Source organism: Melopsittacus undulatus, chromosome 3 (assembly GCF_012275295.1).
Source record: "Melopsittacus undulatus isolate bMelUnd1 chromosome 3, bMelUnd1.mat.Z, whole genome shotgun sequence".
In the NCBI taxonomy this organism is placed as follows: Eukaryota; Metazoa; Chordata; class Aves; order Psittaciformes; family Psittaculidae; genus Melopsittacus; species Melopsittacus undulatus.
The window spans coordinates 77,705,647-77,723,371 of NC_047529.1; the positions used below are offsets into that span (position 1 = coordinate 77,705,647).

Genomic DNA, 17,725 nt, shown 5'->3' on the forward strand with positions numbered 1-17,725 from the left:
CACTGCATTGCTGAATGAGATCTGATTACCTCAGAAACAGCATAACTCTGAAGTCATTTTTGCCCTTGACCAACTAAAGAGACAATCGTAGAGAGCTTACTTTGACTAGATACAGGCTTACACAATTTTAGGAAGGACTTCAAACACCAAGATTACTTCTACTTAATTCCTGGTGTTATCAAGAAAAATGCTACACTTATTTTCCCAGATGTAATTATAATTCAGTGTGGAAGTGACATTCAGATCCAAAGTCCCTGCATCTATGGTGTATGTGAATCCTACCAATCTACATCCGAGTTAACAATTCTGTATCCACTTGATACTCTTCACCTTTTAAGGATTTATTTGCACTGGCTTGTATATGATTGCATCACTCTGACACAATTCTAATGCTCCAGGATACAAATCAATATGGCTGTGTAGTTCACCCTAGTTTTAGAAACACAACAAATCATCTACCTCTAGGAATTTCACAATTTTTCTGCATTTCAACAGAAAGCTTAATACATGCTAATGTGGACACATACCTATTGTAACACAGATAATGCATAATCATTTAAGAGGAAAGTTGCCGTATTAAAGCATTAAATCAGGAAGGAAAAAAATGCTCATATAAACCAATCTACTCTCCAACCAGTTTTGTTTGGTTAAGGGTTTTTTTGTAAAGCACAAAATAGTGTCTTGTCGGAGGGCACTAGTATGATTTCATCTGATAAAATTTAAAATTAGTGAGTTAACTTAGAAAACTGGTGAAATACAGAATAACATTAGTAAACCAATGATGCCACTAACATCACTGTTACTATGTAAGTACTGAAATGTGCATTTTAAACTTCTCGAAAAGAGAAAATACATTAATCTTCAACTGCACAACATATCCTAACAACCTGTTTAAGATTTTTAAGAGTGCTCAGGCCACAAGTTCCTCCCTTCCTCCAATCTTTAGCAGCAGAGGATCTAAAAGATACTAGGATCAGGATATTCAAAGCGACTACACTTTTTCATTGGGTCTGGGTAACATAGAAAGGAGTATGAGAATTATGGCAATTATAATTTTACCGCTTGCCCATTTCAAAAGAAACTTTAACAAATTCTCATGCCATCCCATCACTGACATGAATCACTTTTCAAGTTCTATACACCTTTCCTGGAAGTTACTACTCCTAAAGAGATGTAATAATTTTTCTTTTTAGTAATTCTACTTGACTGTTCTTCACTATGAAACAGGCACATACGATACTAAAATTAAAAATGTTTAAGTACCCAAAGAACTTGTACAGACTAAATGGAGCAAATAATGTCACTACAAAAACCTTCAAGGAGAAACATAAGACTAGTTACAATTAAGAAAGTCCTGTACTATGATATTCTCCTTGCCACTGTAAAGTTTCTGTTGATGTGAATGAATACAGTACAACAACATGGCAGAAATAAGCTTTTATCATTTTTGCCCAAATAAACAGCTTCAAATTTAAAAAAGTATCCTGCCTTTATGACTTTTAGATCAATCTCTCATCTACACAAGTCAATGGCCTCACAGTACATGCTTACTTGTGAAAGCTCAGCACTTGAAAGGAAAATGTGACTAATGTAAAATTCAAAGAATGAACAGCTGTCAACAGGGGGGAAAAAGATCCTGAATTAACATTATTCATTGCCTGAATTAACAACAAAAATTGTCCTAGTTACTCTTGATGACTTCTGATACTCTGAATACGTTTTTAAATTATATTTGCTCAAATCCCTTTATCAAGAGACAAAAATGTCACCTTAGTATCATGTTAAGTTTAAACACACTGCTGAAAATACAAGGAAATTTGCTATCCATTTTTACCAGCTTCAAATCAAATTACCCACAGATTCGAGTTAGAGGAGTATGAACTAAGAAAATGTGTACTTTTGAGTGTTGCCCAGCACAAAGTATCCTTGCAAGCCATCAAAACCGCTGTCACTGAATTTGGAGAGTTCTGCAATAAATTGGCTTATTTTATAAATACCTTTTACAGACAGTTTATTTGATAATTTTCCAACTGTGCTTAAGTAAAGCCTGTGCATGCCACACTACAGTCTTGATTATAGCGTTCCTGTCTTGCCTTATTCAGGGTAAGAGTACCTTAACTTCATAAACAGTCATTTAAATCACTGAAATGACTTGAAGAATGGTATAGTACTTCACTTAAGCAAAAGAATCTAACAGAATCTTGAGTTTGTAATAACAACATGAAGCACTACAAATAAAAATGAAAGTGTATTAATATTTCATAGAAAAAGGCTTTAACAAAGAAATCATGTCCTTAGAGCAAATTAAGACTATGTTTCGTCTTTGTAATCTTTAGGGATGTAGCATTCTGCTCAAATACAGTATGGTGTAAGGTCAGAATCACAGGCTGTTTAAAAAGGTAATAAATATATCAAACAAATATTACTAATGCATAAGTTTTTCAAGTAAAGGTGTATGCCTAATTATATTGTATTGCCGGCAAAGCTACCTGAAACATTTGTCTATATGTGTGTTACTTATGCAAATAGCAGATCAGCTTTCTTCTGTTGCTAGAATTGACACCTTTCATCACTAGAGCAAGCTTTAACAGGCATAAGGCAGAACTGCTGCACAAATCTCTGGCCCCCAACTTCTTTCAGTCCCAATCTCACTCTTTCCTTTGCATCAGCAAAAATTCCATGACACTATAGTGAACCACATCAAAGAACTGATCTGGATCATAGGACAGCTCCTTTCAGTGCATGTGTTGTTTACGGTTGCTTAACCTACAAAACTAAGTCACTTCCAAATTTCTGAATATGGCTATTCTGGTCATATCTGTATACTACATTAATAAAATAAGAAATTGAAAAGTTCTAGCTGTAAACACAATGCAACTGAAGACTGTACAACAAATTTTTATTCTACAAAAATAAAATACTTGTTAGAAATTGATGGTGTAACACATATGTACAGTAGCCAATTTATTAATATTTAAAAGATATTAACAAAGATGAAAAAAATCAGTAAATCATACATTGCTTTATACCACTACCAACCAAATTGTTTAACATCTCTCATCTGGTAATTTACCTGAAGCTTCACACTATGAGCAATTTAGCGTGCTGCCACTCCCAGTTTAGAAGAAGAAAAACAGATTAACTTTCAGTTTTAAAGAGGCAATTAACAAAATGTTTGAAAAGTAAAAGCTACTGCCAATATGTGTTGATTCTGAGTATTTATGGGGTCTATGACTTGAGCATTTTGAAACTGCACATATTAAAATAAAATCCCTTAAATTCATAGAATATCCTCATGGCTATTTTGTGAGATTGGACTTTCACACAACCATCTCTGCCTGCCCAGAATACTACCAGTAAGTGGTGCAGCAACATCAGTCAAGATCTTTGAACCAGTGTCTGCCCATGAAGGTACTTTTACTTTAATTATTGTTCATCTCGTCTCCTGAGACACGTTCTGGTAATAAACACATCAGCAAGGTCTATTAAAAAGCAATAGTTATTTAATGCATACCTTGCTACATCCTAATGACTACTTTTTGCACAGTAGATAAAGAATCATTCATTAAAGTCCAGGCTTTCAAAGGGCTCCCTTCATTAAGTTGACAGTTTGTTTACTATCCAGAATAAAAAGTCCCTGTAATTGAAAAAATGAATCATGACACAGCATGAAAAAATACCCTACCTCCCAGAGGAAGAGGACAACACAGGCATGCGTAACTTGCTTCTACGTTCAAAGGCATGCTTATGACACGTGACATTCTCATACTTTCATCCCTTTGGGGGAAGCAGAAGGGGAATTAAAACTTGCACATTAACGCTTTAATGTTAAAAGATCAAAATTCTAATCTGAGCTAAAAATATTTCTTCTACCAAAGGGGCATTAATGTAACAGCATCTACCCTTGGATCTTATTATGCAAGAGAAAAAACAACCTTCTCAAAACTGAGTGAAAAGATGCTTTCAGACACGTATTTCAACAAATGCTATGTTGAAAGAAGTTGGTGAAATGCACTTGAGTGGAACAAACTGAAAATCTGACATCATCCTATAGAAAAATCTTTCACCACCAATTTAGAGAATACACAAGCAGCAAAGTAGGTGAAACAGGAGAGAACAGAATTACTAATTTACCTAAGCAGCCAATTCATCTCAAAGATTTAAGTAAGAGGTTCTACTTCAATATTAAGCCATCAAAAGACAAAGCCCCCCCTTATTTCTGTTAAAATAAAAAAGTCATTTTTTTTTAAGACCAACAACAGCTTTTTACTTTTCGTGCAACATTTCTGGACTTTGAGTCACCAAAAAGAAATAACCACAAAGTACTTGAATGCTACCACTAGCCATCCAGAATACCAAATTTGTTACAAAATAAGACAATGTAATATTTGCCTCAGTTTTGGCTTCATGCATATCTGCATTTTAAAAAGTAAGCTAAAATCCTACTGTATACTCTTACAGTATATCATGTTCCACCTTCTAGAAGTAGTAAGAACACTGTAACAATGAGCATGAGAAAGTAAATATAAGCTTGACAGTATTGCAGTAAAGGAAGTTTTGTTATCTCACTACCTATAGAAGGTGAAAGGCAAATTTTTACACCCTAGTTTGATTTCAGTTTTATTGAACTGTCTACAATATTCTGTGAGTGCGTGCACATACACAGGCACACACAGAAAAAGTGGTATCTACAAACAGTTTACACAAATATTTACATACATATTATTTACATAAACTAATATCACTGCATGATTTTTCAATGTAAAAACCATAGGCTTCTTGAACATAACTGTTGCATTGGTCTTACAGAAGTAATATAAACCTTTTGCAACAACTAAGAACATCATAGCTGATTCCAAGTTTTTAGAGCTTGCAGTTTTTTTAAAAAAATACAATACCTAGAACACTGTTATCAAACAAATATGCTTTATTGGCATCTAAAAACAAAATGCACCCAACATTAAAATGTACTTTTTCATTTTTTTAAACCCACTGCAGTACGAGGAACAAATCACAAACACTTACTTTAGAGAAAACAGAGACTATAGTGTCGATTTTACAAAATCACTTTTAATCTCTGTATTATGCTCCTTTAATAACATGGGCCATCCCTTTTTCTGCCGAATTGTAGGAACATAAAATATCCCAGCTTTGTCTATACTTTAAAATTCTGCAGCAGCCTAAAAACACGGACAAGATACACCAGCACCTGTTTTCAAGTATAACAATTTCAATAGCCAACCTAAGGGTAGTATCTAAAAAATTCCATTTTCTTCCATAGGAAGTCTTTGTTTGACAAGCTGTTATTTTATCTTTGTGAAATTAAAAGCAAGTGGGGGAAAGTTTATGCTTTACCAGAGAAATAATTAAAAAAAAGAGTTTACCTACCATGTTCAAATTAAGAACAGTGTTCTATACAAGTCAGTTGTACAGTTATTTAAGTGAAAGATGAACATGAACATCAGATTAACTTAATTCTGGCAGACAAAAGTGAACTGCTACGGTCCAGTCAGCCATTTATCTATTACAGAGAGATGACAACTTTACAAAAGGTATCTTTTACCTACTGAGTGATGATTATGTCCCCTCAGTTTCTGTGCTTTCTACCACTGGTTCACTCTCTATATCAGCTTCTGTGTCACTCTTCTCTTTGTTTATCTCGACGGAAGATGTCAATTTTTCATAAAGTTCAGGATCATCCTGCACCTGTGCAGTTGGTGGCTGACTTTCTGTCTCTGTATTTTCACCATTTACCTGGGGCAGATTTTCAACTTTGCGCTGGGAAGTGGCCCCATCAAAATATTCAAAAACCCGTGGATGTGGAGGGGGGATCCAGTTGTTTGACATTCTGTCTCTTCCAAACCTGTTCCCATTAACTTCTCTGCAAAAATTAAAATCTCTGTCATCCCTATCCCTCTGTCTTTCCCAGGGTCTTCTGCGGTCATCAAAATCTCTGTGAGCATCCTGTTCAAATCCTCTATTCCAATTGGGACCACTTCTACTATCAAATCTATAGTTTACATGCCGAAACCTCTCTCTGTCTTCATGGAAGCCTTTAGGGCCACCATAAATAGGGAAGGCATGGTGCTCTCTTTCATCATAATCTCCTCTCTGTCCCCAGTGCTTGTCTGAATTGAAACCAAAATGCTCTCTTCGACCAAGGTTATCGATACCTGGCCTTCCAAAATTTTCTCTCATTTCTACATGTGGTCTTGCAAAGTGTTCTCTTCCATCTAGTGGAGGCCTTCCTACACTCTCTCTTGGATCAACTGGTGGTCGTCCAACAGAATCTCTGACATCCACTGGAGATGGCCTGTTAAGATTATCTCTGTTTTCCACTGGAGGAAAGCGATAATCTCTGTCTCCTTCCTGCTGAATGTTATCACCTCCAAGTGGTAGTCTTTTCTCTGGATTAGAAATGTTGTCAATATTTTGTCTTCCTGGTGTTCCAAAAGGTCTTTCTGTTTGATTAAAAATATCTCCTGGAGGAAAAGGACCTCGAGGTGGCGGGTGAAGAGATGGATCAAGGATTGCTGGAGGAGGAATACTACGCTGTGGTGGCATTCCTGGCTGCATTAATGGAAACCTTGGTCCAGGTGAATGGGGCATTAGGCCTGGACGGATATCTATAAGAGGCATTCCTGGCAACCTTTGACTACTAATATTTAAATGAGGCATATTTGGAACTCCAGCTGGATGTTGCATTGCCAGAAGTCCAGAACTATTGGGAATATTTGGTGGTGGCACACCCATCGGTCCAGAACTACTTGAAACATTGGGTGGTGGCATTATGAGAAGACCAGAGTTGCTAGACACACTCGGTGGCTGTACTCCTGCCAGAACTCCTGAGCTGCTTGAGACACTGGGTGGCTGCATTCCTGTCAAAAGGCCAGGGCTGCTTGAGACACTGGGTGGATGCACTCCTGCTATAAGCCCTGAGCTACTTGAGACATTTGGTGGTTGCACTCCAGCCATAAGTCCAGAGCTACTTGAGACGCTGGTTGGCTGAACTCCGCCGGCAAGAGAAGAGCTACTGGAGACAGCTGGCAACTGCACTCCTCCTGCAAGACCAGAACTGCTTGAAACAGTTGGTGGTTGCACTCCTCCTACAAGTCCAGAGCTGCTTGAAACACTGGGTGGCTGTACTCCTCCTGCAAGTCCAGAGCTACTTGAGACACTGGGTGGTTGCCCTTCTCCAGTAAGGCCAGAACTGCTTGAGACACTGCATGGCTGCACTCCTCCAACAAGTCCAGAGCTACCTGAAGCATCATTTTGCACTAAAATGCAGCAACAAGAAGAAGAGTTAAAAAAATGGCAGTGTAACATAGCATTCAAAACAAAATACAGCTTGATCCATATTCAGTTAATGCGTTCAGTGAGGATACTGTTAACAAGGTCTATCTCAGTTTCTATAGTGAACATATATGACTTTAATCACATTGGTGATAAATGGACATTCTGATACAGAAATTGAAGTCTCTACATATTAAAGAATGTAGAGCAGCTTAATATCCACAAACCCCACAGCCATCACCCAATTTATGCAAGGCAAATAATAAAATCTTTGGTGTAAAGCTATAAATGTCATACTATCCTACCCTCTCCTGCTCCTTTCAATTGCCACTCACATAGTAAGAATGCACTTTTAAGAAGTTTTCTCTCAGTCTCAGCTTTACTTCTTGAGTGTACAAAGTAAACAACTCTGAGTACAAACTGCTAGAGATCAATGATGAGATGATGACAAAGATGGTTCCCACCACTCCTCCAACTTAAACTGAAAATGATACCCAGCCAAAAACTTCCTACTCTGTAGTTATTAGTGCAAAGGACTACAGTTTGCAAAGAAACACCTCAGAAGCATGTTTCCTATATGTGATCATATCAGACAGTAGAAAACATTTCTTACCAGATCTGTTGTTTTCACTGGAAGAAATCTGAAGGTCTGCAAGATGTGATCCCTTTTCATCGGATTCTGGTTTGCTGATTGGCAGAGGATTAAAAACATTTCCAGCAGATAATGTTGGAGTAGCTAGATTGCTAGTAACTGTGCCAACTGGTAGAACAAGGCTAGTAAAAGGAACATCCTTCATCGTCTCTTGTGCAATTGGTAATGGAGGCTGTACCAAAGCTGCAGAAAAATAACACAAGTGTATCACAGTAATCATATATTCAAGCCTTCAAGATTAGCTTGGCAAAGGTCAGGCTGATACATCAAAATATCAGTGAAATTAATTACCCTAAGTAACATTTTTTGATAATAATTTCTTATCCTCAATTAGCACTTTAATATGTAATGTTTTTTTAGAGACCGTGGACTGCTGGCAACCTAAGTAATATTACAGATAGTTTTAAATGTTAAATGAATATATTTAGTTAAAAGGCTAAAAAAACAAAATTATTATCAATTATTCAGTGACTAACATCAAATAGCTCAATAACAGTTACATCTTTTACAGGCAGGTTCAAATATAACTTGTCTTTCTCCACTTGAACTCCAGGGTATCATTTTGCCATCAACTTGAAAAGCTCTGTAAATCTTTTTCTCAATACCTGCTTATACCAGCTAAACACGAAGTTTTGTGTTGCTTTTTTCCATTACACAGGATTATGTTGCTTTTGATTAAATAACAAGAAGTATATTTAAAAAATGAGCTTTTCATAACACATAAACAATTATTAGAAGACTCAAACTTACGTGTTGGAACAACCGGTGGAACAACAGGTGGTGGGACAACAGGCGGTGGAACCACAGGTGGAACTGGGGGAGGCATATAACCTAAATGGAAAAGAAATGACAAATTATTATGTGGAAAGCAAAAAAAGTTTTGCAGTAAAAGCTTGCCTATATTATTCACCCCGGAAAGCTGCATGACTGAAGAATAGTAAATAACAAATGTACAGGAAGAACTGTATGGCTCTTGCTTTCAAAAGCAACCCAATCTTCACTAAAGATGATTTGCATGTGCATCTTTAGAAGTTATTTCTGCCAGAAGTATCCAAAGAAGAAAATTAAGAGTTTCAAAATTTTCAAAAGAAAGATTGATCTTAAAGATTTTTAAATTTTCATTTTGATCAAAGTTATATAAAAAAAATTGCTGTAATTCCTATTCTCAACAGAATAATAATTACTAAGGTAAAAATAATACCAAGTTAGACATAAATAATTTTAATCTAGTGTGAAATCTAAGATTCGAATGTCAGCTGGCTTAAAAAGTAACCAGTAGCTGACGGAAAACTATACAAAGTACGATATATACAAAAGCACACAAACTAAGCATACTCTTTACATACTCAACTTCATTTTTACTAACTTACCTGGAGGGGGCTGTGAAGGGTTGAAACTCGCACGCAAGAAGGGTGGAGGAGGAATTGCACTATAACCAGGAGGAGGGACAGACATCGTGACAGGAAATGCAGGTGGAACCAAGCTAACGGCAGGCACAGCTGGAGCTACTGGAATCTTTTTTCACGGAAAGAAAAAAAAAGCAATTTCAATACTTACTACAAAAAGGAAAACTGATTTGATTGCTATTCATGTTAAACACTACATATACTGAAGGCTCTGTATATATTCTGAACACCCTGAAGAATTAGACTGCATTTTGAAATGATACCTACACTACAGTTAAACAAGGACACTGGAAGAATCCTACGCTTATCTTTTCTTTATTCTAAAAAGAGCTCAAAAATATGTGGATAAACACTATATTTACTCATGAATAAAAATGTACCTGTGGAAGAGAGCTGAATACAGAAAGGGGGAGAGTGAAAAGAAAAATTTAGATAGTTTGGTAATTTAAGAGCACTTGGAAAACAGTGATTTCATTCTCACTAGAAACATTTACATATTTTAGAACAGTACTGGAAAGTTGAGTTTACTGTATGTAATTATAATGCTGTTAATACTGATAAAATCCTGAAAAGTATTTAATATTTCTCAAACTTCTGTTTGAGGTATGTGTTTTGATACAGTGCAGCATAATTAGAAGTAATCAGCAGCAGAATAAAACCAATACACATATATTTAAATATATACTGATCATAGCATACACTAGGAGGCAGCTGAAATAAGACTGAAGACAAGTTCTTGCTACAAGAAAGAAGTTCAAAATTCAATGCAAGTAAATGCAAGTATGTTAACTTTCACAGTAACTATATCGGCTCAGGTATTGGAAATGTCTATACATATTAGGAAAGGTAAGAGTAATAATACAAATACAAAAAATTTTGCATTAAGCAACTCTTTCTCATTTTCATTGTCACTGGAAATAATATTTCCATATGGTCATTCTAAAACCTATTTAAAGAGTTTTACAGAAATTATTTGTACTTATACTTGATCAATACCTGTACTTTAGTATACTCATAAAACTAATGGGTTGGCTTCACAAGCAAAGATTTGGGAAGGGCTTTAACTACGCTTACTACAAGCACAATGACCAAGGGCATGTAGGATATGCAAATCTGGTTGGAAAAAAACGGTGCTTAGGCAAACCAGAAGTGTCCGACCAGGACTGTCATCTCCTGAGCAATCTCAAGCTACCCATGTGCTGGTCCGCCCGCATGTAAGGTTGGATCTGCAGCTTCCCATGCACATTGTCACCTACCATTTCGACCCTTGCCTATCCATGCAGACAAATGAGAGCAAGCCCTTCCAGCCTGTGCAGTCAATTTTTTAGGTGAGGCACAGCTTGTACAGAACTGGCCCCACCCTTTACACCTGAGGTTTAATTGCCATGACCTACAGAGCTAGGACAGTGACAGCAAAGTCCGCAGGTTGTCCAAGCATTAATAGCAACTCATGCAAATTAACACTGTATTATTCCAGCCTTCCACAATTACTTGTTACCAAATGATGCTAATAAAAATTCCCTGGTTTATGAGAAGCAAAACAAATACAGCAGAAAATCAAAGACTCGTGAATTACCGCCTAAGGAGTGCAACAGCACACTACCTGAATAATTGGATCTTTTATAGATGAGACTGCCCTTATGAAATCCTGTCCAAAATTACTGAAAAAGATAATTACACTTATAGTCAAAGCTGACATGGGGAAAAGCACATAGGTAGAGAAGAAACAAGCACAAGTGAAAAAAAAAATTACATTGTTTAGGTTGCAGAAAGATGCTTTAAGGAAAATATTTTCTGTAAGCTCATTTTAATTTGTCCTTAGAAAAATGATGTGCCAGTATTTGCTTTGGGGCTTGTCTGGGGGGAGGTTGTTTTTGGTTTGTTTTTTTGATGTTTTGGGGGTTTTTATTGTTGTGAGGTTTTTTGTTGTTCTTGAGGATTTTTGTGCGGTTTGGTTTGTTTTTTTCCCCAATTGATCTTTCTTGAACATTTAAACCTTCATTTGAGATTGTACATGTTTGGGATATTTTGTGCATGAAACTAGGGAGTTTGCTGAACCACGGCAACTGATTCTACTCTTAAAATATTTCATGGATAAACACACATGGACACAGGACCTAGGCATATCTGACTGAAGTACTTTAAGTCGGCATTAAAGTTTATATATGTGGAATAAAAAGTTTGCCCTTCAGTTCTGTGAATTTTCTGCATACTCAGACCAATACAAACCTGAAGCATAGTGACTGGTTGCGTGTAAGCTTCTGTTTGCGTTGTAATAACTGTATTCTTATCAACTGCAGGACTCTGTGTAGTTTGAGTATTTTCTTTAGCAGCTTCTGAGCTTCTGGCTGTTTCCCATTCTGGGGGAAAAAAAAAAACAACAACAAAAAACCCAAAACAAAGAAACAAAAAAAAAAGTATATTTTACATTTAATTTTTTTTGTGTCATTTGTATTTAAATACTAAAAAGTTCCCTTCCTTTTAAAGAAAATGCTATGTGGTATTTGTATAGATACATGGCAAATAACCACCAAGCTGTGGAAAGAAGGAAGTGCAACTATTTATTACTATATATTTTAAATAATGTAAAATATTTTTAATCACCTGTGATACCATTCAATTCTGCCTGCATACAAACTGATTTTTCAAAACTTGCCAAGTTTTTTCACCAGTCATTCTGTTAATGATTTTTAACATAGGAGATGCTCCAGTTTTTTATAAACTGCTTTTGTCAACACATCTGTGTTATCAGCTGGCTACTGTTCAATGACAGAGCATCCTCATGTTGAACAAACCTCACCTCAACCCCCATTTCTTCTTTCTGTAACTTCCTCAGAAAGTTTTGTATGTCAGGTACAACACTGTAAATGTATTTCAGTAATGTTCTATGTTTTCATTTTTGTGTTATTTATATTCAATTTTTACTCAAAGCAAGACTGCATTTTGACTTGAAAAATTACTGTCACTGTTATAAACAGTTCTGATCTACTGTTTACTTCGGTATAGTCCAGTCATTTGGTGCTAGTTCTGCTTCAAGAAAACATGGTACTTGTGAATCTTTTACAAACCTCACAAGCCTCTCAATTAACTGGGTTTTAGACCAACTTCTATCATCACTTGCTTTCCTGTCTCTTTGATTTCACGGAGGAAATACCTCAAGGTTCAGCTAAGCTATGTCTATTTGGATGTGTTCCAACTCAATCTTAAGCCTTATACCTAAATATATAACGTTTCACAACCACAAGCAGATCATAATTCTGCATAAATTAATTTGGAAACGAGTGCACAGAAAATTCATAACTTTTAAAAAATGCTAACCTTTATTAACTTGCCTAAATTAATTTGCTTTTGTCACTAATTCCTCATTGTCTTGACAATCAACTAGGTACAAACCTACAAACACCATCTACGTTTCATAATTAGTGCCATTTATATGTAGCAAGTAAAATTTATGTTTATTGAAAAAGAGTGTGTAATACCTAAACAACAAACTTTGTGAGGACTTGCAATTACCAAAATAAAGACATTTTCTATCACAATCATTAGTACTGTCCATACCTGTATTTACTGTTTCCTGGTCAATCATGCCACCTTCAGCAAAGCCCTCCAAATCATCCAATTTTACTTTCTCCCAAGGAATATATGAAACTCCCAGATCCACATCCCAGAATTGTTTATATTCTGTTTTCACACCTTTATTCAAAGCCCAGGCAATCTGAAAATAAAACCCAATCAAATAATCCGGTTAAATCGTAAAACCCATGAACAAAATATTTCAGATAATTTCCTTCATGTTTTTGTCACTGTAGATCAACCTTCAGTGTCTATTTACTAAAGTTTTAATAAGGTTTTAATTTTAAATGAACCTGTAGGAAGATTTTTTGGCCTTTGCAAGTTATGTGGAAGATTAATTACATCTAACACCTCAAATTTGTTCTACATTAATTCTGACATATATTTGGGGAAATTAAAAATACAGTATTTCAAGGACTCATCCTAACACATCAAAGAACACAGAAAAAAGCCACAACATTTAATCATATACTTAACTCTAAGAATACTAGCAAATGCAATATAAAGTGATCCACAAAACCAGGTAAAGGACTTAGGTTGTTTACAGTCCTGTACTCTTATCACTAGCATGTACATACAATGTATGTATCAAGTAATCATTTCACTTTACTTTCAAATCATCTGTTAGAAGCTGCATTTTATACAGAGAGGAAAGAAAACAATTTACACTTTATTGTTTCATTCTTCTTCTCCATATTGCACATTTGAATGAACCACCACTACATGACAAATCATCATATTAAAACTGAATTGGACAGCATTCTTAGATTAAAATCAGCTTACCTTAATAATTTTAGATCCAATTTTATAGGACCCAGAACTAAGTTTCTGAAGAGCACGATACGCATCTTGTCTATGAACCATACAGACATAAGCACACCCTCTTGGGGGAATCATCTATGGAAAAAAAGCAGCTGTCTTAGAAAGTAGGAGAACCAGTACTTCAGATTATGTAACTACACTAAGTTTATCCTAATACTAAAAAAGGAAGGCTTACATTGAAAACAATTGTTAGGTTAACCAGCAATATTAACAATTTTGAGCAGCAAAAATAAAGAATGATATTGGCAGAGAACTTCAGTTACAACACTGTCAAGCAGCAGCAGCAAACTGAAGAATGGGTGCTAAAAATTATGTGGAAGATCTGAATAACGTGGAGTAGGCAAAAACTGGGAGTTCTACTATGACAACTTCAGAAAATCAGAGGTTGATACCTCTTCTTAAGCTCCAAATCCATTGTGAGCTGAATGACAATTTCAACAGAGGCAGAAACTAGTGATTAAAACTATCTTGCACGTTTGAAAGTTAGAGTCCTCCTTCCTGAAGTGTTATTTCCGCTGGTTTTAATGTTTTTTTTACGAAAGAAAAGTATGATGCAGCATGTAATCTCTGAAAGTCTGCAAATCATGTATGACAACTGCTTATTTTAGTAAAAAATATAGGTGTGCTTTTATGTTGCTTAGGAGCACAGAGTAATGTAATGAACAAAAATATTTAAAATTACAGCCTTTAATACGGTTCTTTTGAAAATATGTTTAAGATATACAACATTATCTCAAGTACTTAAAGCTTTGTGGAACATGTAGGATGAACTATTTACATTATGGTTTGCCTCTGAAATCTAACAGGCACTGGGATATCATGATTGTTACATTACTTTCCTTTTACATTTCTTAATTGGTAGTTCCTGAAAATCAAAATGATGCTTAAATGTCAGGCTACTGCGATGTTTTGGACTTGTGAAGCTTTTTAAAAGCTTCTGTAATGCCACAAACCTATTCCTTATTAACTATACAGTTGAATATATTAACATAATAGGAAAAATACTAGAAATATCTGACATGAATGAAATTGCATAAGAATTTTAAAACTGCTGGAGCAAGAGACAAAAATCCAAATGTCTCTCATGCAGATGTGTTACACCAGGAGAAAAATACTTTCTCCTGAAGCTGAATTATAGGCAACACTAAAATATGAATCTGAACACTTAAATTACTCTGAATCATGAGAAATATATCTCCTAATTATAAGCATCTGTTTAACTGTCACATTTTAGAATAAACACTTGTTTACAGTGCAATTTATTCCCTTCTAAATGTTCATCTACATTCATTCTACTTTAGGAAGCCTCTGTATGAAACGTAACCAAGAACAATGTGGATACACATCAGCTTGAGTCCATTAGTCCAAGGAAAAATGATACCTGACCTGTGCCATATCACAAAAAAAAGACATAACTTTTTGCTTGTTTAGATGCTGGTTTACTCCCTGTGTAAACTGTCAGTCCTTGGGAAAAGCCATTTTACCAGGAAGCATATTGTCTTTCATGCTTCAAAAGGCAGTACATGGAAACCAATAGTCAAATATCATAGCCACAGCTTCTAAAGTCGTAAAAAAACTCCTAAATACAAGCTTAAGCTGCTAAAAGGAATTCAGAGGCATAAACATATTTAAGTTACAAGTCCATAATTCCTGAAAATGCATGATAACATGCTTACTTACATTAATTGATTCTATTTGTCCAAATTCTTCAAATAAGTTAGTTAAATCTTGCTGTGTAGCCTTCTTGTCTACTTGACCTACCCAAAGAGTGGTACTGCAAACTGTCAAGAGACACATTACTGTCAATCCAACTATTAGAATGTTAGCTTATAAAATACTCTATAGCATGGATATAAAGGGCTTTACAATTACACAGAAATCGTTGATCAAAAAGAACAGTAAATCTGTTGTTTACTATACAGAGTTTAAGTACATTAACAAAAATTTTAAAGGGTTAAAAGACACCAAAAAATATTCAGTACAAGTGTTCACTCTTCTTCTTTCATTTTCTTTCAAAGAAAATCGTTGTTTTAAAAGAAATAAAAAAAAATTGTAGATTATTAAACTGCAATAGAAATCACTTAGGAAAAAAAATATTCCATGTTCCATAAAAAACATGCCTCTAGGATATAAAGACAGTTCTAAAGAAGTAAGACTAAGTTCTAACTGGCTAGAAGTGTATTATGGAAGAAACTTAACTGCAGTATTACTCATTGCATTTTCACATGAAAGAAACAGAAATTGTATTTTTACTTTACCTGTGGGAACATCCCAGAAACACAAACTTGGCTGAGGCCCACCACTGAGCTGAAGATGTCCTTGATGCTTTCGACTCTTGTCAATCCCACTGCTAGCCCAGATGCCTGTAATCTGTCTCCCAAATGCCTACCCCTTGTCCTGCTTGTCAAATATAAATATTCATGGACCTATGAGCTAAAACTTCCTTCTCCCATATCGTATATATTTCCAATCCTTTTGTCTCCAAAGCCTTGAAACATTCACAGCACTTAACTCCACTTAAAAGAGTTATCTGATTAGGCTAATATTGGTGGTTTTCCTTAACCACCAATTACTCGGGTAACTGGTGAGTAACTCAGCTGAGTAATCCATCCAGGACTGTCAAGAACTGAAGGCAGAACAAAACCAGAGAACCTGGATCTCTTGGGCTACCTTATCTTAAACTAAGGAAATATTGTCTTCATCATCATCTTGATACATCACACACCCTCCCTGTACCAATCCTGCTGCACCCAACTGGAAACAAGTGTTGTGCATTCCTCCATGAGCTAACATTTTCAATAGACAGCAGTACTCAGCAGTACTGCTAAAGACTAGCCTTAAGATTTCTCTTGTACAAAACTTGTTCCACCCATGCTTGTAGATGGCCCTGTTGTTTCTCAGGGTGTTAAGCTCTATGACATAATTCTTCAGACCTCATCAAGTGGTAACAGTGGCTGTCAATGAACAAATTTTATGAAGCAGAACACTTGTCACATTAATTACCTGTTCATTTATTTATTTACACACACACACACACACACCCCACCAATTTCCATACTTCAGCCTTCTTAATATCTCCACAAGCCAGGTCACTTCACGGGACCTCAATTGTTGCTGCTTGTCATCAGGTCACTTAACATCCCTGACTCCCAGCTCCCATCCATTCTGATTATAGTCCCCTGCTTTTTGGGCTGCTGAGAGAAGTCTACACTATAAAACTGATTTGTCTCTTTTCATGGGAACAGCCAGAGGAAAAAAAACCACAAAACCACTCATCTAAACTATAATACAGGTCTGAATTTAAAGCTACCCTGGAATGATGTAAAACATTAATGTGAAGAGAACAGAACAATGTTTCTAGTAATGCATTCTGAACTTATCTTGTCAGATAAATGATACAGTGATATCAGCATACCAGCTTTCAGACCAAGTGTGATCACCTTCAAATGCCTCACAGAAGATAGCATTAAACAGAAAGTAGACTGTAACTTAGGGACAACCCTTGCTACTTTCTGTTCAGAAGTAAAATCCTTGGTGCAACACTATGCTTAACATCATCAGTAGAACACTACACTTGCTTTTCTCTAAGATGAAATGATGTACCTAAGTTGTATGAAACATCAGAAGTGAAATATAGTGGTTACTATATTTTTTAAGACTACTCAAGCTGAATTTATTTTTTTAGTGGAAAACAAAAAGCCTTTGTTCCCTTTAATACTACATGATTAAAAGAGTAAGCAGCTGCTACTTACCACTTAGTGTTTTTGATCGTATAGGAGGCAAACCCTTTTTCTGACGTTCTTTTTCCCTTTCCCTAGCTCTTCTCTCACTGGAATATGACCGAGATGACTTTCTCTTCCTTTCTCTTGATCTTGAGCGTGAACGTTTTCTGTGTTTACGCTTACGAGAACCAGATCGTGATCTTGACCTTCGTTTTCTTGGTGACCTACAAAATACTTAATTTCAGTATGCTGAATTA

General features: G+C 35.8%; 1 protein-coding gene across 5 annotated transcripts in view; it reads right to left on the reverse strand.

Moving 5' to 3' along the window:
- SCAF8 (SR-related CTD associated factor 8) overlaps positions 1 to 17,725 on the reverse strand; it is a 95,186-nt gene that overhangs the window by 31,869 nt on the left and 45,592 nt on the right. For 2 of the 5 annotated variants that reach the window (XM_031049766.2, XM_031049762.2), the window contains exons 12-20: positions 17,499 to 17,692; positions 15,427 to 15,527; positions 13,708 to 13,821; positions 12,910 to 13,066; positions 11,581 to 11,711; positions 9,316 to 9,460; positions 8,696 to 8,776; positions 7,907 to 8,128; positions 4,910 to 7,277 (exon numbers count right to left, since the gene is read on the reverse strand). In XM_031049766.2, coding sequence (XP_030905626.1) covers positions 5,578 to 7,277; positions 7,907 to 8,128; positions 8,696 to 8,776; positions 9,316 to 9,460; positions 11,581 to 11,711; positions 12,910 to 13,066; positions 13,708 to 13,821; positions 15,427 to 15,527; positions 17,499 to 17,692 — 2,845 coding nt within the window. In that variant the 3' untranslated portion in view covers positions 4,910 to 5,577. Of the gene's footprint in view, positions 1 to 2,964; positions 3,778 to 4,909; positions 7,278 to 7,906; positions 8,129 to 8,695; positions 8,777 to 9,315; positions 9,461 to 11,580; positions 11,712 to 12,909; positions 13,067 to 13,707; positions 13,822 to 15,426; positions 15,528 to 17,498; positions 17,693 to 17,725 lie in introns of those variants that run through there. The other 3 variants (XR_004080711.2, XM_031049763.2, XM_031049765.2) reach the window with 3 other exon arrangements.